Genomic DNA, 23,570 nt, shown 5'->3' with positions numbered 1-23,570 from the left:
CTAAATGAAACCATGAATTTAAAGTGCCAGCTGAGTACCTACCATATAACATCGATATTTAATATTACCATGCCACCCCCAATTAAAGAGGAGAGAAGGAACCACAGAGGATCAAGGACCCTATTTCCATTTTAAAGAAATGAGACCATGATGCTTTTAAGGATAAACTTTATTCAAATCCTGTGTCATATTAGAGTATTTTCAAATTCAAACAGAATGTTAACTAATGTTTAACTAGACAGACAAGGAAAAGCTTCAAAAACAAGACAAGAATTCTGAAGAACTTAACCACTAACAAAGCCATCCTCTTAAGTACCATTATATACCTGTCATAAACCTATATTTTTCTAGTTTAATTTAAACACTATTCAAAAGACAGCAAAATAATTTTTTGAGATGTAAATGTTTTAGCAATTTGTTTAGGAAAATAAATCCTCCCAACTGATTAGAAACATAAGATATTTAAAGGGAGAGGAAAGATCCCAGATAAGTAGACACAGACATACATACATAAATGTAGTGCTCTGTCAACCTGAGATCTATTTTGTTTTAGGCACGTGTCAGTTTTCAAAAAGGAAAGCTTCTTATGGTTGCATGCTCACAATTTTCTCAAATACTTTGGTGGTCTGGGCAAGATGCCACTTGTGTAAGAGCAGCTTCTGACTGGCCACATCTATGGATCCACAGTTAAATCCACATCACTTCCAGACCCCTTTTCTAAAACAAGAAGACAAAATCCTCAAGTTGAGAAAAGAAAATACAAAAACAAGAAAATTACTTACATAGATACTACAACACACTTAATGTCCTTTAAATAAAGGGGAGGGTATAGGTGAGTATTCTAATTACTACAGGGAATTATTCCTACAGAATTAATGAATTTTTTTTTAACTTTCACTCTTAAACCTTCCCACATTGTACCTTTTATCAAAAGAAGTTTCCATGAAAGACTGTGAAATTAGTATATTTTCTATTTTAGTAGAATGATGTTAACAAGGCTGAACCCAGTTAGCTTTGTTCTCTTTGATTAGTGTGTACTTTTCACCTAATACTAAAGCCACTAAGAGTTGATTTCATTTTCAGTGTGCGCCAATGCTAAGAACCAATGTGCTACTTATGAACAAGATGTAATAGCAAATATTCCCATTACATGTCAACAAATTTAATCTTATCATGTGGTTAAATTAAAAACCGAGAAAGAAATTCTAAGAGATTATTTGACACACAAAGATCATTTGAATATATGAGCTAATCACTGAGAAAATCCTTTAAAATATGCATTTATCAGAATCACAATTTCACTTTCAAGATTAATTCAAACAACAATGTTCTCATGACATTTCAAGAAATCCTTTTCTTGGTGCATATCACCAATTAACATTCAGCTGAAGTGTCTATTTCTTTTTTTCTACTCCTAACTTTCTAGGAAATTGATAAATTATTTCTGATTCAGGGCATCAGGATAATGGTATCTTTAAGACTTGGCAATTCTGTGTGATAAAGGTATTTTGTTTTATAAAATAAATTACCTTTTACAGCATTATCATCCGATGACATGAAATAAAGATCTTTTCCCACTGTTTGGAGTTTTGCCTAACAAAAGAAACCTTTGGATTACTTCCAATTCTTTATTATAAGTAGAAAACAATTAAAACCAGAAAAAGGACCATAGATAACTCAGGAAAAAGGTAAACAACAAAAAGTATTCCTATTAAAATTGACCATCTGATCTTACAGTAAAGAATCATCTCATATATATTTCCTATTCTGCAAATACTCATTTCTCTGGAATATGTCCACTGGGGCATCCCACATAGAGAGTAAAGTACTCTTTATCCATTTTTTAACTCCCAACCCCTGACAACTATGGTGTTTGGTTCAGGTAGGAGGCACATCATTGTTCAAGGGGCTGCTATTGAAACCTATTATCCATGGTCAGCCACAGATGCTTTATTAAAGACTTAATGAAGAGAGATATTTCTCCTACATTCATTTCAATAACTAATAGCATTATGTGCATGCATGATGCGATGCAAAAATTATTAAGGCATCCTTACGATGAAATGAAATAGCTCAGCTGAAGAGTACTGTAAAAAATTGCAATCAGTTTGGTCATGGATGTTCGTGATGATGGGACAATACTGTGAATGGAATTGGTATCACTGAATTATATACATATAAGTGGTTAAAATGGGCAATTTTGTGTTGTATAAGTGTTAACAAAATAAATTTCTTTAAAATATACAATCAGAAAGACTCCCAGATCTTAGTGATTTGATGTATCAAAACAGTCATGCATAAATAAATAATAGATAGTGTATATATTCACTCTTTAAGGAAAACTAACTCATTTGCAGATAGATATCTAAAAGCTTGTTCAACTTTGAGAAAAGGGTCATTTAAATTCCACTGGTAACCAAATCAAAAATTTTAAAACCTTACACATAAGAATTTTCTACAGGCTTGCTAACTGGCTTAATTAAAAGCCAAGTTAGTTGTGTCTACATTATTTTATGTCTACTTTTAATAGTCCTAAATAGTTCTCTTCCATTTGCAGGTGTAGGGAAGTTTGTGTGTATGTGTGTATTTGACTGTGAACACTTCGGTGAATGGATGGAAAAGAACAAAATCTAAGAGAAAATTCTAGTAAATACTAGTGTAATAAAAGTGAAGCAGGCTGTTATTTTTGACAAATAAAGAAAAGTGGAATTAACATAAGAAAGTGAAGAAAGATGTCTAATGCTTCTCAGTACTGAAATTTTTCAAATTACATTGAGAAATGGTTTAATTAATCATGGCATACTAATGTCATCCATTATTATGCAACTGTCAAAAATTATTTATATTTGTCTGCTACTGGCCAGGATGGGTTAAGTTGACTACAGCCTCTCTCTTCCACTGATTAAAACTAAAAATTCTGGACAGAATACAAAAAGCAACTACTTGAGAACTCTGAAAAGTAAACAGGAAGAAGTAGATTGAGGACTGAAGCAATACTTTAAATAATTACTCATAACCAGGGTGAGTTTCACAGGTTTTATTTTCTTTTATTTTGACTCCTGGTTTTGACCTGAACGTGGGCCAAATTACAGAATTACACTGCTAGGGTGGACAGCAAAAACTCTGGGAGAAATTCCCTAATTCTAGCTAGAAGATCAGAAAAAGGGGTCCATACATGTTAGAGAGTGGGGCGTGTGGTGGGGAATCCATTTCTGTATTTTTTTTTCCCTCCCTTTTTCTTCCGTTCCCACCCTAAGGGCAGCCATGGTCACTGCCTGGGGGCAGAGTGGAAGTGCAAACACCTACAAATCCTAGAGAAAATCAGGCTCTCTAGCTAGTAGAGCCAGGATAGGGGATCTCTGTGTCTGAAGAGCATATTGGGGGAAATCACCATCACTTTTTTTCTCTCTTTTCTCTATCTGCTTTACCCCAAAGGCAGGTTTGGTCACAGAGCTGCAGGATAGCCTAGAAGCAAATCTTGAGAGAAACTTGCTTTCTCACCAGAGAAACTTAAAAAATTGGCCCCTGGGAGCTGAAAAAAGAAGACCCTTGAATCTAGAAAGTGTGGAGAAAAAAATCTCAGATAGGAAAGAGTTAGAAAACTTGAACCCTTAATACTGTATATGAACTGATGGAGGTCCCAAGGTCTCTGAGTTAAGTATATACTGAACAGAACCAAAGGAGCACAGCAGAGGCTTTGACAAGTGAAACACAGTATGAAACATTGTCTGTGGTGGTTTGAAGCTAGATGTATGCCAGAAAAACATGTTCTTAAATTTAATACATTCCTTTGGGTGTGGATCTATCGTTAGTAGGACCTTTTGATGAGGCTACTTCAGTTAAGGTGTGACAAATCTCATTAAGGATGGGTTTGAATCCTATTACCAGAGTCCTTTATAAAAGAATGAAATTCAGATAAAGAGAGAAAAAGCCACAGGAAGCAAGAAGCTGAAACAGAACCCAGAAGAGAGGGAAGAGACCAGCAGATGCCACCAAGTGCCTTGCCACGTGGCAGAGTAGTCAAGGATCACGAGCCGCCAGTCTTTGGGAAGAAAGCATTGCCTTGATATGAGGCTTTGATGTGGATATTTTCCCAGCATCAAAGCTATAAGCTAATAAATTCCCACTGGTTAAGCCAACTCATCTCATGGTATTTGCTGGAGCAGCCTAGGAAACTAAAACATTGCCTAAATCCCAGAGTAATCTGGGGGGTAGTTCATATACTGGGCAGACCCAAAAAGCATATAAAAAATCTAGAATAGTAAACTGTCATTGAAACCACCAATCAAAGAAAGACAGAACTTGTGATATGAATCGAACTGGGTTGATTACCTATTAAAACAAAAATTTCAATATCACCGAGAGGATTTTTAACAAACCCAAACAATAGTTATAATATATAAAATGTTAGGATTCAATCTAAAATTACCCAACATAGAAAGAACAAGGGAAATCTAACCATTTCTCAAGTAAAAAACAATTAGCAGCTACAAACCTTGGAAAGACCAGATTTTGGAACTATCAAAAAAGATTTTAAAGCGAGAAGTTCAGCAAACACTAAATAGCATAAATTCAAATGCCTAGCCACAACACACTGTCCTGTGAAATCGTCCCATGTTGTCTCAAATGAAGAACAAAGAATACAAAACAGTAATAACATATGGAATGAAATCAACCATTCTCAAAATATAGAGATCATATACTTATATTCCATATAGATAGAAAATTATGAAAGAAAAACTGTTAACCCCGTTTGTCTCAAGAGAGGTGTATTACAGGTGATTGTTACTTTCTCCTTTTTAACTTTGCCACATATCTCAGATATTCTGCAACAAGCATATACATTTAAAAAATGTATATTTTTAAATCACAAAGTGAAAATCAAGTAGTAAAACATTATAACAAGTTTGTACAATGGGAACCTTGGCATAAATCCAGAAACCTCTATTTTTATTGTTATATTTTTCTACATTTTTCTTACAACAAGGACTTCGGAAATAGTTTGTCACCTTTCAAAAGGAAGGATAATGCTCTCAATAATTACTAATTACATAATTACATACCTCAGATGGACTCTTATCCAATTTGGGTATGCCATTCCAGACATTTTCAGGGTTCACCAACTCCTCCATGCCATTTGAAAGGTTCAAAACCTAAAAAAGAAAACAGAATACAATAAAAAATGGCAAATTCCAAAATCTGTAACTGATTTATGTACCATAACAATACTTTTTAAAATGAAATACTTTTAAAAGCAATGAAAATGCTTTTATTAAACTTCAGTCTGATGTTTCGACTCAATGGTAACTGAATTCAACAATTATTGAGTATCTGTACCTGGGGATCAAAGATGGATACAATTTAAATCTTACCTTAAGAAATTACAAATCTCATGGAGAAACAGACCTTTAAGCATATAATTACAATGTAGGAAGTACAGACTTTTGCAGGAGGAGATCTAAGAATACAATATAGGTATAAAACTTTTTTTGGTAGAAGTGAGGGGTGGAGATGGGGAGATTTAGGAAATGATGCTAGTAATGCTTCCTGGAAGAGTCAACAGTTGAACTAAAATTTTTAAAGATAAGTGGGAAATATCCAGTTCGGGAAAGTAATGGAATACAAGCAAATAAAGCTGCATTATTTAAGACATGGAAGCAGTCAAGCAGAATAGTATTTATAAGAGGACTCACAGTTTGATGGTCATCTAATAAAATACAAGATAGAATAGAATTAGACCTAATGTTGGAGAGGTACATGAAGGCTCAATCCTAGAGGACCTCCTATGTAATGTTAGTGAGTTTGGCTTTTATATTGCAGACCAGCAGTTCTCAAATTTTAATGGTGTAAGAATACACATTCCTGGATCCTACCCCAGTTGGGAGGCCAGGGCAAGGGTCAGAAGTCTCCAATTTAAGAAACACACCAGGTGATTCTGGTGCAGGTAGTTTTCAGATCACAGGAGAAACACAGCCAATTGGAAGTCCCTGAAAAGTTTATTTTACACACAGGCAGAATGTAGTCAGATTTGCACTTGACAAACTTCACAGAGGCAGTATGGAGAATCAACTGAAGGAAGACTTGAATACACCAAATAAAAGATTTTCAGAATAATCTAGTTGTGAAATGAGGGGCTCAATTTAGGCAGTGGCATTAAGGGTAAAATATTTCAACTAAGAGAGAAGAATTGGAAAGTGTGGGGCTTGGTGACTGATGGGATTTCAGGGGTAAAGGGAATGAAAGAGACTGGGATGATTTCTTGCTAGAATGCTTATATATGGACTTCAAAAATGGACGTTTGCACTGTATTAAATTACCTAGAAGAATGAGCAGGTAAACATCTGCTTGATTGTATTCTCTGGTCTAATAATATTTGGTAAAATTTTTTGAACAGTCTGCAAGAACATTTTGAGATAAAGTACTTAAACTTTACTCACCCTTGTGCCTTCTTCGGCTATTTCCAAAATCTCACATTTAGACCATGTGTTTCTTAGATCTGACCACACAACGCATTTGGATCCAACATTAAATCCTTTCAGAGTGTAGGTATTCTCTGGCTGAACTGCCAAATGGAATACTGTGATGACTCAAAAATTTATATCTCTTGTTTCATAATGCTAGATATACAAGCAAATCATTTTCCTAATCTGCATTTACTATTCCTAAGTAATCAATATAATGTAATTAATACATTGATAAAGTATGTTCCACCTTATTTTAAATTTGTCTAGTGCCCCCTCATCAAATAATTCCTTACCGCTTCCTTAAAAAGCAGCACCATTATGAGGAATAGGATATAATATAATCAGTTACCTGATTTCAAACATTAAAAATCGCTACTAAAAGCTGCAACTATTGCTACAAGTGGTCTTGCTACAAGTCTCACAACAGCCATTGCTATTATAAAGCTGCCATATTTTAAGAGGATAGTAAGTGAGCAGATGTTCTTATCACAAAACTAGAATTTATTATTAAAACCTGACAATGAGGACTAAATAGCGAAGGCTTAGGTAATATTTGACTAAATTATGGTATAACCATAGGTTGCCTTACTATGCAATTAAAATCTTTTGAAAGCAGATTTGCAGGATTGAAATGCAAGATTTAAAACTGTATAATATTATTATTTCTTAAAACATATATGTAGACAGGGCGGTCCATGGTGGCTCATTGGCAGAATTCTCGTCTTCCATGCCAAAGACCCAGGTTAGATTCCCAGTGCTGGCCCATGTAAAAAAAAAAAAAAATATATATATATATATATATATATATATATATATATATATATATATATATAGCTAGATAGGTAGGTAGGTAGATGTATGTATATATATATATGTATAGACAGATATATATATATATATACATATATATATATAGACAGATATACAGACTGGTGAAAGACAAGACGAAGGAAGGACACCATAGTGTTAACAGTGGTCATTTCTTGGTGGTAGGATTACAGGATTTTCATTTTCCTTTTTCTCTTGTTTTTCTTTATTTTGTACAATGGTTCAAATTTATAATATAAAAATTGATGTTTGAAAAGTCTAATATCGATATAAAAATGGAAAGTTTTTAGCCATTAATATAACTTCTAAATCTTTTTAAGAAACAAAGAAAACAGTAGAAATGACATTAAAAAGTTAATAATTGGAAAAGTAAAGATGGTGGGATTTAGTTTGTCCCCCAGACCAGCTAGTAAATAGCCAGGAACAGTACAGAGCAAGTGCTGGGGCCACGTCAGTTACCGGACACGTGGCATACCCCCATATGGACCAGCGGGACTGGCTGCGAGCCCACCCAGAACCGTGAGTTCCCTAAGCCATGGTGGCCGGCGCCCCTCCCCCACATGCTGCTTCCCAGAGGGGAAAGGAAAGGGTCTTTACCAGCAGCAGGGGCTGAGTGCAACCAAGCTCCAATTGTGGAATTAATTAACAAATTCTGATTACTAAAAATAGGCCTCCAGCTCGGCTGAACCTCGAGTAAAAGTGAAGGTCATTGGTTTTTGCCCCAATGCAGAGGGATGGTAAAAGAAAAGAAAAGAAAAAGAAAAAAGAAAAAAAGAACAGAGGTTTTTTTGGATCAGATAGCACATCACACTTGAAAGGGTCTGGGCCCTGAAGGAAAGGAGGGGGCACATAAGACCTGAAGGTACACAAAGCAACATACCAACTTACGCTCTTGATTGGTAAACCTGAGGAATGGGGGTCCTGCTCTGAAAGGATTTTTCTCTTTCTTTTTTGTGGCTGTGTTTCTGTGGCTTGACTGCCTTTGGATACAGCTGCAAGGCTTCTCAGGCTCCAACTACCCCAGGCATAGGCAGAATTGAGCTTGTTTGAGCGTTTGTCTGGAGCCTGTGACTTCCTCAGGAGTGGGGTGGGGCCCAGCTCAGGTGAATCCCTCCCTAAAGGAATTCAAACCCCAGGGTCTGGAAAGTAAAGCAATTAAAGCCAGCCTACAACCTCTCCTCTGTCTCTACCACATCCCTAGCAGGGAGAGTCTGCCAAAGTTAAAGGTACCGCATCACCTTATGCTGGTGGGACCTGCAGGCAGACAAGCACCACATACTGGGCAGGATAAGAAAAACCGAGTTCAGAGACTTCATAGGAAAGTTTTTCAATCTGCTGGGTCTCACCCTCAGGTGACTCTTTCCTCCTGGCAGGAGGCCAGTTTGGTCTGGGAAAATCTGGCTAGGGTCTATAATACCTAAGTAGACCCTCCTAAGGTGGAAAAGGCACCATACAAGCAGGGCAAGAAACAAGAAAACAAGAACTGAAAAATTCTCCTTTGTTAAACAAAACCTAAGCTAGAGGTCCAGAATAAGCCGAACTGAATGTCAAAGAACAGACAGACAACAAAGTCATCTAGCAAGAAAATTCTAGGTTAAAAAAAAGTGAAAACAATCTTCAGAATAAACTAATTAAGGTAATTAAATGCCTAGATACCAGCAAAACATAACAAATCAGACTAGGAAAACTGAAGATATGGCCCAGTCAAAGGAACAAACCAACAATCCAAATGAAATACAGGAGTTGAAACAATTAATTCAGAATGTTCGAATAGACATGGAAACCCTCATCAAAAATCAAATCAGTGAATTGAGGGAGGATATAAAGAAGGCAAGGAATGAACAAAAAGAAGAAATTGAAAGTCTGAAAAAACAAATCACAGAACTTATGGGAATGAAAGACACAGTAGAAGAGATGAAAAAAAGAATGGAAACCTACAATGTTAGATTTCAAGAGGCAGAAGGTAGGATTAGTGAACTGAAGGACAGAACATCTGAAATCCAACATGCAAAAGAAAATATAGGGAAAAGATTAGTGAACTGAAGGACTGAACATCTGAAATCCAACATGCAAAAGAAAATATAAGGAAAAAAATGGGAAAATATGAGCAGGGACTCAAGGAATTGAATGACAACATGAAGCGCACGAACATATGTGTTGTGGGTGTCCCAGAAGGAGAAGAGAAGGGAAAAGGAGGAGAAAAACTAATGGAGGAAATTATCACTGAAAATTTCCCAACTCTTATGAAAACGTTAATAATCACGAATGTTTCTGAAGCTTTTTGGCAGGGGGCTAATGTAGTCTCCCTAAATCTATTTTCTGCTTAAGGATTTCTAAATGAATGACAAGAAAAATGCATGAAACAAAACAATTAAATTTGAAAATTTGCCAAAATGATCTCTATTTTAAATTTGTGCCAACAGTACCAATTGACAAGGGAACACTGTTTTTTTTCCTAAACTTACCAAAAAAAATATAATAACCTCTTGATTTTATGGATCCTTTATATACATTTTAGATGTGATAATCTTTGGGAGACTTACAGATTTGAAACATTCTATTTTAAAACACAAAATTAAGAATTCAGTACTTTACCCCTTACATAAAGTCTTATTTTATGTTGATTTCACAATTTATTTTCCCTATGCTTAAGATGCTCTTCATAAAATCCAAATCAGATGACCTCCCAAGTTTAATCTTCCCTCAAAAAACTAATTTAAAAATCACATAAAACTTATTCTTTTTTCTTTAAGATAAATAACTATTTTTGAAAGACACTAAGTTAAACTTTTAAATAAAAGTGAGAGAAAAAAAATCACAAACCTGAGTCCTGATCTGGTAAAGCATTATCATGCTTCCCTCCATCTCTGGACTTCTCTTCAGAGAAGAAAGGAGTCAATGATGATATGGTATCCCTGTTTTTATATTCTGTATATTCTTCTTTATATGTATTCATTTCAATCTGTATTTTGGGCCCACAGTTGTTCTCATGTAGATGTAATGGTTTTCTGTGCTGGTCATCAAAACATTCCACACAACTTGACTTTCTGGTGTCCTCAGCACACATGGGTTCTTTGGCTTTCTGACTAACTTTGAAAGACAAAGGATTTACTTTGTCATCTAGTGACAGCTGGGCTGTAGGTAGTTCTAGTTCAGGCTGTTTGTCCATTTCACAGTTGAGTGGAAGCTTTACTGTAAATGGTTCCAGGGAGGCTTTTGTATCGCTGCTTTGGGAGAGTGGTACAATCAGTGGCGCCAGACCCAGCTCTTCTTTTTCTTCATCCCCGCTTAGAGAAAGCTGTAGCTCAATGGATTCTAGTTCTAAAAATTCTTTTGATTCATCATCAGGAGAAAGTGGCACCTCAAGTGAATTCATTTCTAATATCTCCCTTGTTTCACTAGTATGAGGTAATAATGTATTAAAACCTGTAATTAGGTATTTATCATCAAACTTTGCATTGTCAACCAAATGACATTCTACTTTACCTTCTAGTGCATCAGTACCAATTTTATCTTTGCATGGGTTTTCAAAAATGCTATCAGTTTCAGGATCATAGAATTTACTTGGCTTGGTTTCAATAATGTTTAAATCTTCTTCAATTCTTCCAGAAAGCTCATTTATCTGTGATTCCACATATAGTGTTTTATTTTGTATAGCTTTACTACTTTGTTTCTTAAGCCCAACGTCAGGACTGGGGGACCCAAGGGCCATCTCCAGACCACTCTTTTCATGGAGCAGATCACTGTTAGTAATACCAATCTTAGAATATTTCCTCATTTTCTCATTAATACTTTCACCTTTGCTTTTCAAATCAACAATGGCTAAAGGGATATCACAAATATCCCTTTCGATCTCGAGTATTGTTATTTCCAACACATCTTCTGTTACTATTTCATAAAAATAGTCATTTCCCTCTGTAGGGCACACACCTTCTGAAATATTAAATCCTGACAGGCAACATGGAAAGGCCTGCATGGGCACCAACAGAAGTTCAGAAGGGATATTCCAGAGTGCTTTTGGGTCCACACAGTCTTCAATATTTCCAAAGTCCACAAGCCTGACAGATACAAGATAATCTTCACAAATATTAGTGACAAGTGCCCTATAATAATGCCCATCTTCTCTATATCTCACTATGCAAGGATCTCCAATATGAGGACATGGAATACAACTTCTGCAATCTGTTATCTGTTCGCCAGCAGTTTGTACTTCCACTTCTAAATACTGAAGTTTCTCAGTATCAGCAAACTGACACCAAAAATACTCTGGTCCATCTATCACAGTAGCATAAGCTCTCACCATCTTCATTTTTGGATTATACCAGTTAAGAAATACTGAGGTGTCAATGTCTGAATTGTTAGTAGACATTGAACAAGTGCCTTTAATCATTTGGGTAGAAAGTTCTACTTGAGATTTTTTACTGAAAGCATATCTGCTAATCATGTCTTCTGCTATGATCCCATGTTCATCAGCAAGAATAACTTCCCATCTGTCTTGAAATTTAACAAATTCACATGTTATCTGAGCCTCATCTGTCCTTTGGGAAAAGTAATGTATCATTTCCTTACAGTTTATAATTTCAGGAACCCAGAGTCCTTTTAATGAGCAATGAATGCACAACCCTGGCAGTAATGCATTAGTTAGGTCAAGCTTACCTATTTTGTTAGTATGAACAACAGAAATGTTGCCATAATCTATAAACTGTACAGCGAGAAGGTCATTATGTTGTTGTTCCTTGACCACAGCACGATACCATAAACTGTCTTCTGGAAAAATGGCACATATTACATCTCCTCTTTGCAAAGGTGGACCCACATGGGATTCAGGTCTTGTTCTAATATCATTTAATCTCTCTGAAAGACAATTAATTTCAGCTTCATCTTCTGCTAGCTGAACGTAAAAGTCTGAAGGGTCATTTATGTGAGAAACATACACAGTTGTTTTAAAGCCAGGTATTATAATTTTTTGAGAGAACTCACAAAATCTAAGAGGCAAATCTTTGTTATATTCTCTTTTTCTCTCCGAAAGTGTGACTTCAGGTTTTGTGGTTTTTAAAAGTGGCTCAGCAAAAAGGTCTTCCTTTTCTGTTGTTAATAGAGACACTTGATTATTTTTATTTCCCATGGAGTCCTGATATTGAGTGACTAAATCTGTCTTTGCTGAACCTTGTAAAAGTTTGGGTTCCTTACATGCTGAGCTAATCTTAAGTTTGTATGATTCTTCTAAGATCTCTTTATTGTATAATTTATTCTCCACTGGCTTACTTGAATATTCCATAGGTGACAACTTCATATCTTCATTTTTTTCTTCAAGAGTTTCAGTTGTTGAAAGGGTTGCTTCACTTTCTTTTTTTCTTGCCCCACCTTTGTAGCCAAGTAATTCTAACTTCTCGTTAATATTAGCATTAATTTGAATGCTGTCATCATATAGTTCTATAATCAGCCTTCCATCTGGATCTTTTGCAACAACTACGGCCTTCAATGACTTATCTAAAATAGTCTCCCGAAACCATGATGTGACTTCTTCTGGTATATGATAAGGAATATCAGATAATGAACACTTAACAGCTTGCATGGGCAAAAGTAAGACATCATATGCATCACTAGGTATTGGAAGTAGATCCTCACTTGTTACTACATAAACATTCCCAAAATCAACAAAGAAGACCTTTTTTGGCTCTTTTCCCATTACTACTCCCCTGTACCAGCTTCCATCGGTATATCTGGCAAGGCATAAGTTTCCATGGATCAAGGGAGATGTATTTAAATTCATCAAAACTTGACTTAATTGTGTAATATTATATGACAACTGCTCTAAAATGTTTGCATTTCTTGCCAACTGGCAATAAAATGTCCAAGGGTCATCAACATGTGTTATATACACTGGCTCTTCACTTCCAATTTTCATATCATGTGTAGAATAGTAATAGGAATGTAACTGGACACAGGGTTCCAGAGGCTTCTGAAGTTTTACTGGTCTTGCAAGTCTCTTTTCTACCAAATAACGACAGGCACTCTGAAAGGGTGTTAGCAAATCCACTACCTTAAACAATTCTTCATCTTGTATTGATGCCAAAGCAAATATTGTGCATTTTAATTCTAGATTATCTTCCCATGCGTTATCTACAAATTCACTAAAAGCTTGAATTGCCTTTTCATCCCAAACAAAGGGATTCTGACCAGTTGGTTGAATCAAATTATAAAGACTACACCTAAAAGCCTGAGCCTTAACCTTGAGAAATTCTTCACTAATTGAATAAATATTCTTCACAGATACCATATCTTTGTCTCCGTAATCTACAAATATTACTTTGACATGCTCTGCAGATTCTGCCCCGCTAATCAGAGCTCTGGACCACTTTCCATTTACTGTTCGTTTTGCCAAACAAGCGGAAGTGGTTCCCTGATAAGGAGTTGCTATATTTTTGCAATAATCCTGAATGTTACACATTAGAGTTTTAAATTCTTGCATGTTCCTGGTCAGCTGGCACCAGAAGTGGCCAGGGTTTTCAACATAAGACACTTTGACTTCTACGGTACTTCCAACTTCCAGTCCTCCTTTACAAGAAGAGCCTGGCTTAATTTCCAAGAAATTCTGTGTAAGAGGAGAATAAACAGATTTTTTCCCCTCTTTTTCCTGTACAACTAGAGCAGTTGAAATATTTGTAACAATTGTTGTGTCAGTCAAAGCTTCTAAAACAGATACAGTTTTATCATCTCTCTTGGTTTTCTGTTCTACTTCTATCTTCTTGGCAGAAGATTTTTTATTTTCTGCAATAAAATGGTTTGAAACATGCCCCGGGGGGTGGGCACTTATGGGGACATTTTCCTTTGTTTCAAATTCCTGATACTTGGCATATCCAGCTTGAGCAATTACCTTACTGATGTTTTCTTCCCCCGTTCTTGATTCATCAAGAATCTCAATAATATATTGATGATCCTTCTTATCAAGGACATGGATAACTAATTCTTTGTGGAGCACAGTCTTTTTAAAAAAGGAAATTGCCTCCTGGCTCCAACTTTTTCCCAAAGGCCAAATATCAGCTAGGGTGCACTTCAGAGCCAATATTGGTAGCTGCCTAAACTGAGGAAGCAACATCCTTACGTCATACCAGTCCACATGTTCTGCATTGCCTCGGTCAACTAAGAAGACATCCACGCTTTTGTCTTCTAATCTAGTGACTATGGCCCGATAATAACCATTTTCTTTCCATTTGACACAGCAAAGGTCATCAGGTTCAGGCTTCAAAACTACACCATCCAGCTTACTGGCAGAGGAATAGAAACTGCACATTCTCTTCATCAATCTACTGTAGGTGCCATTGTGTTTCCTCAACCTAATCCAAAACTCTGAAGGACTTTTAATAAACTCCACCTGGGCATCATAGAAGGCATTCATCTTTAACGTAATAGATCTCAAGGCTGGGAGTGAAATCTCTTCATCCAGTTCTTCAGCAGAAGACTGATACTGAAGAACTGCTTCTGGTTCTTCTTCTTCCTCCTCCTCCTCTTCCTCCTCTATTCCTTGGGTCTGAAGGAATCTGTCAGCCAAGCAACATGACTGTACTCCAAACACACAGTTAAGATTAATCCCATCTTCTCCATAAAGGGTGACATAATACACATGCTCAAAGGAACAATAAAATTCAATCTTTGCATTCACTGTCCGGCCCAGTATCAGTGCCTTCAGATCTCCTACTTGCGATCGAGACCAGCCTCTCCCACCATCCCAGAGTCCATACAACGCACAAGGGTAGGTCACCACAGGCATTCGGAAATATTCAGGTAGCAAGTACCGAAGACTACTACAACTCACTAACTCCTTTCTTCCATAGTCTATGTGAAGCACTTGGGCACAGCGCTGGGGTCGAAAAGTCTCAAGCAAAAGTGCTCTGTACCAATGTCCATCCAATCCACAGGATGCACACGGAGAGCCTGGCTTGTCTGGGCTCTCCTCCCTCTCTTCCCAGGCAGCACTGGTAGAGTTCTCATCCTCTGTCCCCGTGGAACCTCGGTATACTTGGGCCATGCTCTCGGAGAGGCGGCGAATCTCCTGCGAGAGGCTCCGGAGCTGACAGTGAATGCGGTGGGGATGGCACACTTGAGTTACCACTATGGGCTCCGTCACACCCTGCTGCAGCTGGGGATAGAAATAATCCAGGCCAGGCTGCTCTTGCTTGGGGAGGACTCGCGGGAGAAAAGGGCCCCCGGGGCCCATGCCAGCCGCGACCGACGAGAGGTAGCGCTTGAGTAGCGAGCGGAAGAGGCTGTCAGGCACCTGCCGAGCCAGGCCGAGCTCCTGCATCTGCTGGAACAAACTGGGCACCTCCAGAAGGATCAGGCGATAGGTGAGCAACACGTCCAGGACCCGCCCTTGCACCTCCTTGCCCTGCAGGTTGCTAAGGAAGTCTACGGCGCTGGGCGGCCAGTGCTGGGGCTCGCCCCCGCCGGCACCGCCGCCGCCAGTCGGCACCAGCCCGGCCAGCACGCAGCCCAGCACCTCCGAAGGCAGGTGGAAGAATTCGCTGCGCCCGGGCGCCAGCAAGCCAGCGCGGGCGGTGATGGTGCGGCCCTCGTCCAGTAAGAAGACGCGGCTCTCCTGCGCCTGCTGGCTCACCACGCGGCAGCGGTGCCACATCAGCCCCACCTGCACCAAACACAGCTCTCCGGGCGAGGCTGAGGCACCGCCCAGCGCCCAAGGCCCGCGCGTGGCCGCCGCCTCCTGGATCTCCCGGCTCAGCCGCACATACTCGTCCCGCCGCTGGCCCACCAGCCCCCATAGCTGCACCGGCATCACCTCAGGGTGGACGTCTACGAAGGTCACCCGCAGGGCCAGCTGGGCTCCTGGCGTCGGCAGCCCGGACGTCGAGCACATCTTCTCCGCACAGCGCCAACACGGGTTACTAAGCGGTCAGGCCCACGAAACCCCCTGCGCTTCGGTAAGTCAAGTCCGACAAAACCGAGCTCAAAAGAAGGAGGGAAAGAGAAGGAGAGCGGCCGAGGGCCTCCTCAGCTACAAGCCCGACGCCGGGCCTCAAAGACACGCGACGACTGGTAAGACCTAGCGGCCGGGCCAACCGCCCGCCGTTGCGCTGCAGCTCAGGCATTTGCCGCGCGCGGCGCCCTCGCTTCCGGCCGCGGGCTGCAGGTCGGGCCTGCTAGGGGCGGGAAGGGAGCCGAGCCGAGGGCCCGGGGTTTGTGCTACAGCAGAGGGGACTTCGGGTGGGTTCAGGAGGCCACCAGGTGGGGAGCGCGCCTTCGACTCTGGAGGACGCAGCGTGAAGGCCTGGCTGGGGGCCGTAGTGAGGGTCAGACGAGAAAGTTACATTCTTTTCCATCATTCAACTAATAGTGATTGCGCGCTGTGTGCCAGGTGTGATGCTAGGCATTCGAGTGCCTGATGAGAAACGGGAAAAGTAAAAGGAGGCGCCAGTGGCTGGTTACCAAGCCTTAGGCCCTGAAACGCCCGCTGCTCAGGTCTCCCTTGCTAGCTGGGGCAGTGCGAATACGCATGCGCCCCAATGGGGTCGGTTTGCTCAATGAATTCCTGACCTGGAGAAAATCGCTTAACCCCGATTCTGTATGACACTGTTTGCTCGTCTGAATGGACGAACTTGTTATGAAAGTTGAAACAAAGGATGAGAATATATGAAGACTGCTCAATATTTCTTTCCCCTCAATTATCTTTTATGGGTTTTGTTTGCCTGACTTTGGCATTCCAGCGTTGAAGGTAGAGACCGTTATTATACTCCTTTTAACTTAACACCGAAATGGACTCATAAAAGGGGATAAAGAGGAATAAACATTACTTCAAACCCTTGTTCTATGTACTGCCACATAAGGACTTTTGGTTGGACTCTTGTCCTTTAAACTCTTGAAAGACTCCACTGCAAACTTTCATACAGTAATTTTTAATAAAAATTGTTTTTATAAAGTTGCATTTCCCTTCATATTACAAATATTGGATAAGAATTCCATACACTAGAATGATCATGTTGAGGTATTAATAACATTGTTTGTGAATCCTCGGATCCTGGTAAGTGCTTGAGAAAATATTGAATGAATGAATTAAGGCTCTTTTCTTCTACAGTTTTCCTCAGTGACTACCCGAGGTGATTACTTGCTCCAGAATTCCTTGAACTTATTTCTAAGTTCAAGATAAAATAGGACTACTTCTAGTCCCTGGTTTCCTTTCCAGCTCTGAAAGAGTTAACACACCTGCAGATTCCTAGTTTCCTATCTTATTTTTAAGAGTTCATGAACAACTGCAAGTCCCTTGTTTCTTATCTAGCTCTCAAGGAATGCATATTGCAAACTTCAGTTGCAAACTTCGTGGGACAAAAATTTCCCCTAAAACTCCCAACACCCCCAAACCATCAAAACCTCCCCCAAATCATAAAATCTTATATAATCATGGTTCAGAAACAGATTCCTAGTTAATGACCCAAAGATTGGGGTTGTAAAGATTGTTTACATCTTTACATCTGCTCAAAGACAAATTTTGGATATGTGAAGGGCTGGCCATAAGGATCAGTAATTATCTCTTTCTTAAACAATACTAAGCACCTGGTTAATACAAACCACTTAAGCCCCTAGTGTCCAAAGGTCACCATGGGAACCTGCAAAAAGAAAACACCTGGTGCTCAAAGGTTGCTATGTAACTGTTACCAACAAAACCTTCCTATCAATCAAGCTAACCCATTCCCATTCAGTGGGTGTTTCTCCCTTGAACACGTCTGCATTATCTCTTTAACATGTACTCTTTTGTTCTTTAAAAAGCTTTATTATTTATTCCTACCATCCTCTCTTATCTCTACATTCTTTTAGCATCAAGACTGGAGGAACCTGGAACAGGTCTCAGTTGGTACTCTTGCCAGCAGGGCGCTATTTACTATAACATCTATCAGACTATTGCAGTATACCTCTGGAACTTTTCACTCCTGCTAAACTGAGTGTCCCTTGAAAGTAGAAATGCTTTCTTTACCATTTTTATATCCTCAGCATGAAGTCGATTGCTTGGCTGAAAGTAGGCACTGGGTGACTGGGTTAACTGAAGGATTGAGTGAGTGAGAGTAAATCAAGCTCCACCAAGACATGCATACATTACCAGTGTTCTAGCTATCCGACTAGCTCAGCACAAGTTAGGAAAGGAGCAGGAACTAGGTAAATGTTGATTTTTATAGTATTTTCATGTCATGGGGCAAGTTAGTGAATGTACCTCTTGTAGTGAATAATAGCTTGATTTTTGTAATCAGACCAGAGTACCTTATATGACCTGTGGCAGGTAACCTAGCCTGTGTGTGTCATGATTTCTTCACATATAAAATAAGGGGTAAAACTAGTAACAAACTATCTTATAGGGTTTCTATAAATTAGTATAGATAATGCTTGTCAAGGAGCTGGCTTGTAGATTATTATTATCAACCTGTCCTTTCAAACTGGGTTTTAGTATGTGTCCTTCTGTTGCCAAGTGCAAATGAAATGTACTTTCACTACATGAAAAGATTGGCATTTAGTGGAATCTTGGAACCTCAGTCATTTCACAATAATGTACATTGTGGGGCACGTAGCATACATTTAATGTTATGAGAAGCTACAATTGGAATATTGGATCTTACATTTAAATCCAGTGCCCCCTCCCCATGTCATACTGACAGTATGTTATTTCATTCATCATATCTATACTATTTCTTCAGCTTTGAATGCTCTCTATTTCACCCTCTCACAGCTGCTTGCTATTCCTTGTTCCCTTCCACACAAGGAGGACTTGCTTGTTGTTAGGTTTTAGCTATCTCACTGTTCTTTATGAAAGTGAAAAGATTAATAGTGGTTAAGACTATAGTGGTTAAGGTTAAGGCCTTAGCCACTGTGGAATATGAAGTCTTTGACCCCATCATTTTGGACTCAAGGCCTTGGGCAAATTATTTAAGTTTTCTAGCAATCAATTTCTTCGTCTAAAAAATAAAGATAATAGAAGTATTACTAATTTCATTGAGAAATTAGGAAGAAAAAGTGAGGATATAAATCAACAGAGTGCCTAATGCATAGCCAGCGCTAAAAAAAATATCAACTGATATAATTATAAATTTCTTCCCAGGTAGAATAGAAAGTTAACAGCCAAAGTTGAGCATTGGGTGCCTGAGAGCATTTTGCCCAGGGACCTTTTGCCCTGCTATTTGAATCAGCATTTACTCTTCGCCTCTGCCAAGATATGGATAGTTTTTATATTATTCATAAAATGATAAGATGTTATGGGACTTGTTCACCACCTTTTGCCATAGGTTAATTAAGAAATTAAACCGTCAGCATTTTAGATGATAAGTTAAATTAGTCTCAAGACAAAATAAACCTGATAGCTAAAACTGCATGATTGATTAAAAATTTTCAGAATTAATCTTCATGATGAAATTTATATCTGCAAAATTTAGTTTGGTAATTGGAGGTGGTAAAATGTTATAAAAGCAGAAGATTATTAGTAGAATTTGATACAAAATGCTTAAAATTTGATACAAAATGCTAAACCAATCAAATCTTTGTTGTAAAATTTATGCAAAAACGTTGATCCGAATGAAATAATTTCAGTAAATAAAAATTCAAATGGAAAAAATAGAAATTAAACCAGCAATCGTATAGATTTAATAGAGTTTACCAGATAAAATGCATTTTAATGAAAACTTAACAATATTCATTTAATTAAAATTAAAATGTTTGTATTCATTAATCCACAATTCAAAATAATCTCAGAACAAAACTGGTGAGATAGTACTTACCATTGGAGGGAGGATAGTGACTCGGAAAGGGAAAGAGGGGAGGGGTTTCTGAAAGCGGGGGAATGTTTTGCTTCTTCATTTGGGTGTTCATTGTTTTGCTTCTTCATGGGTATGTTCACGTTGTGAAAATTATTTGACCTTTAAACTTATGATTTTTCCTCTTTTTGGATGTATGTGTCAATTAAAATCTTACTAAAAAAGATGAATGGAAGACAAACTTGGCTCAAAATAGCAAAGCTAAACATCAAGGTGTTAAAACATCCTGAATCTGAATAAAACCACTGACCCCATAGTTTTGTATGTAACATTTATAAGACTATGTCTCCTACTGCATAGAACACCCTATTATGTTCAATAGGACACACCTTGTACTGTCACTTTCAGTTTTCCATTCCTTATGTAGGGTGTGGTGCTTATTGGGTCTCCACAAATCTATGTTATATTATAAATATATGTATTGAATTGTAATGGGGATAGATGGCCTGGGACCTAAAGTGAGTTGCAGAATGTTGTAAACTCATAAGACAAGATCAAAAAGTCAAACACAGGGACTTTTCCTCCCTTATTTCAAATGCTACAGAAATGGATAAAATAAATACCGAGGGGAGACAAATTCATACATATTGTTACCTTATGTGCTAGTACTTTAAATTTAAACATTTATTTATATGAACTTATTTTTAAAATTTAACTCATTTACTTATTTTGAACAGCTTTCCATGTTACTATTTATAAATCTACCTCTGTTTAAAATAACTACATTGTATTCAGTTCTCTGGATATTGCATAATTTATGTTAAGTAGTGCACTCTTAAAAAACATTTAAACTATTTCTAATACTTTGCTACTGTAATCAGTGTTACAGTGAACATAGTTTACCAATTTGTGTGTTTTAAGAAGATAATAATGGTTATCTGCAGTTTGCAGTAAACTGACATTTTGGCCTTCACTCAATTCCAATCCCTAACCCCTGACCCCTGTCCTCTTCACTGCTACTATATGTATCTAGCAAGGGTATAAAACTGCTTTCTTTGTGTTTTTAAAATAACATTTATCTTTTTAAAACTTTTAAGTTAATTGTGCACTGTAGGAAACTAAAATGCACAAGAAGCAAAGAACACAAAAGTCACCCAGAATCACAAAAAGTTTACAGTGTGACATATCATTCTAGGTCCTTTATGTATATGCACACAACTTAGCATACATTTTTATGTGGTTGAGGTCACACAGAATGTATCATGCTTTGCATTTATTTGTTAATGCTGCTGGAATGCAATATAACAGAAATGGATTGGGTTTTATAAAGAGAACTTATTAAGTTGTGAATTTACAGTAGTAAGGCCATAAAAATGTCCAAACTAAGACATCCAGAGAAAGGTACTTTGACTCAAGAAAGGCCAATGGCCAGAGCACCTCTGTCAGCTGGGAAGGCACATGGCATCTGCTGGGGTCTTTAGCTTCTGGTTTCAAACAACTTCCCCAGGGGCATATATATTCTGCATCTGCAAACATCTGGGTCATGAGTTGGTTCTGAATTTCTTCAAGATATTTCCCCTCTTAAAGGACTCTATTAAACTTAATCAAGACCCACCTTGAATGGGTAGAGTCACAGCTTCATCTAAGCAAAAGCCCACACCCACACTTGGATGTGTCACATCTCCATGGAAGTAATCTAATCAAAAGGTCGCACCCACAACTGGGTCTGTCACATCCCCAGGGAAACAATCCAATCAAAGTTTCCCATCCTAGATAATAGGTCTGACTCCACAAGATTGGATCAGGATTAAAACATGACTTTTCTGGGGTACATAATATTTTCAAACAGTCACATACTTTTTCATGACTATTTACCAAAGTCTCAAAACTGTGAGTATTGTGATAACCAAGAATACATGACACCAACTCACACTGGGGGAAAAATATATTTCTGCCTTTCTTGTGGACACAAATTTCATAAAAAGACAAAAATGGCAACAGGCCTGTATAGATATTGGCAGAGTTAAAATATTCATTCCATTAATGCTCAATTTAAAATGAGACATAAAACCAGAGTACAAAATGTATAATGCATCTAAGAGAATTCATTGTCAAATCTATATTGAAATAATATCAAGATATGTTTATACTGCAAAACTGCTTTTTGGTACTATTTTAGCCACCTCTCACAAAGGCAATTGTATCTGAAATTAAAAACTAAAAATTAGCAGCCAAATATATAATCTAATTTCCTCCTGTATGCTGCCTTAAAGAATTTCTCAACATAGCAGTTATAACAAATTTAATTAATCATTGTGCTACTGTAATTACATGTAACCCTCACAGCCAAGCAAAAAAATCCTCTGAAATTTGTTATATATATTTTATATTTATATATAACCTGATATTTAGAGATAAGAACGAAGCCGAACAGGTTGGGGTTAAAGTAATTTAGAACATCGGTGTAAGGAAGGCAGTGTCTATATTTTAGAACAACACATACTCTTTGAGACCAAATGAAGAAAGATTTATTTGATCTGGAACTGAAATTTTCTGTAGTGCATAATCTAACTCAACCTGTCTGTATAACTCATTTGAACAATTGAAACACAGGGAGCCCAGAATAAGAAAGAGGTCCTTTAATCTTGTATAGATTATTGTAATGCCTAGATTCATCCTGGAGTATATTAAGCAGATAATCAAAAAGTATTGTCAAGTCCCCAGAGCAATGGGAGAAAGAGTATGGAACTATTAAACCTTACCATCAGGGAATCCCCTGATACTGTGTCAAACTTTAGGGACACCCAAATCAATAGGCCATGCCCTTGATCATGATGCTAACTCTTGTGAAGCTTAAGTAGGTAGCAGAGAAGCTTTGACTACCTATAGGCATGCCTAAGAGTTACTTCTGGAGGACCTCTTTTGTTGCTCAGATGTGGCCTTGCTCTCTAAACCCAACTCTGCAAGTGAAATCATTGTCCTCCCCCCTATGTGGGGCATGACATTCAGGAATAAGTCTCCCTGGCGGCACGGGGGATGACTCCCAGGAATGAATCTGGCCCTGGCACCATGAGATCAATGATTCTGTCCTGACCAAAAGGGGAGAAAGAAGTGTAACTAATAAGGTATCAGTGGCAGAGAGAGTTCAGATAGATTTGAGAGGCTACTCTGGAGATAGCTCTTACGCAAGATTCAGTTAGACTTTGCTACGTATCATAACCTGCCAAACCACACCCAGGATCATTTTAGCCAATCCTAAAGAATACCTAGGGCAATATATAAGATTCCACAAGGGTTCCATGCACAAGAGTTACTTTCCAGAAACTTACAACTTCCAGAAAGGTCCCTGGACCAGATACATTCTGAAACGTAGAGGGCCCAGCTTCTCCAGAACATTTGATAGTTCCGTCTCCCTACTCTATATTAGTGACAGACCCTTCCAACATGAAAAAATTAGAATGGCTATGGCTCAAACACCCCAAAGAGAGTGATGGAAAGATCAAAGGTGATGGTGGAGCTATACAGAGAAGAT

General features: G+C 38.2%; 2 protein-coding genes across 3 annotated transcripts in view; one reads left to right on the top strand and one right to left on the bottom strand.

Annotated features, from left to right (window-relative positions):
- TDRD6 (tudor domain containing 6) lies at nucleotides 1–16,396 on the bottom strand. Of its 2 annotated transcripts, none has more exons than XM_077161976.1 (5): nucleotides 10,116–16,396; nucleotides 6,438–6,577; nucleotides 5,064–5,153; nucleotides 1,530–1,593; nucleotides 1–717 (listed from the first exon to the last, which is right to left on the bottom strand). In XM_077161976.1, the coding sequence occupies exons 1-5, from the start codon at nucleotides 16,165–16,167 to the stop codon at nucleotides 674–676; spliced, it is 6,390 nt and encodes a 2,129-aa protein (XP_077018091.1). In that variant the 5' UTR covers nucleotides 16,168–16,396; the 3' UTR covers nucleotides 1–673. The 2 variants fall into 2 exon arrangements, with proteins under 2 accessions (XP_077018091.1, XP_077018092.1); XM_077161977.1 differs by having other exon boundaries at nucleotides 3–717; nucleotides 6,438–6,562.
- The window catches only part of CYP39A1 (cytochrome P450 family 39 subfamily A member 1), a 198,767-nt gene continuing 191,330 nt past the window's right edge, over nucleotides 16,134–23,570 (top strand). The window contains exon 1 of the mRNA XM_077161981.1: nucleotides 16,134–16,346. The gene's annotated coding sequence lies outside the window, so the exon portion shown is untranslated. The remainder of the gene's footprint in view (nucleotides 16,347–23,570) is intronic.

Source organism: Tamandua tetradactyla, chromosome 5 (genome assembly GCF_023851605.1).
Source record: "Tamandua tetradactyla isolate mTamTet1 chromosome 5, mTamTet1.pri, whole genome shotgun sequence".
NCBI lineage: Eukaryota > Metazoa > Chordata > Mammalia > Pilosa > Myrmecophagidae > Tamandua > Tamandua tetradactyla.
Note: the sequence above shows the minus strand (reverse complement) of the source record. Positions and strands in the feature narration are given on the sequence as shown.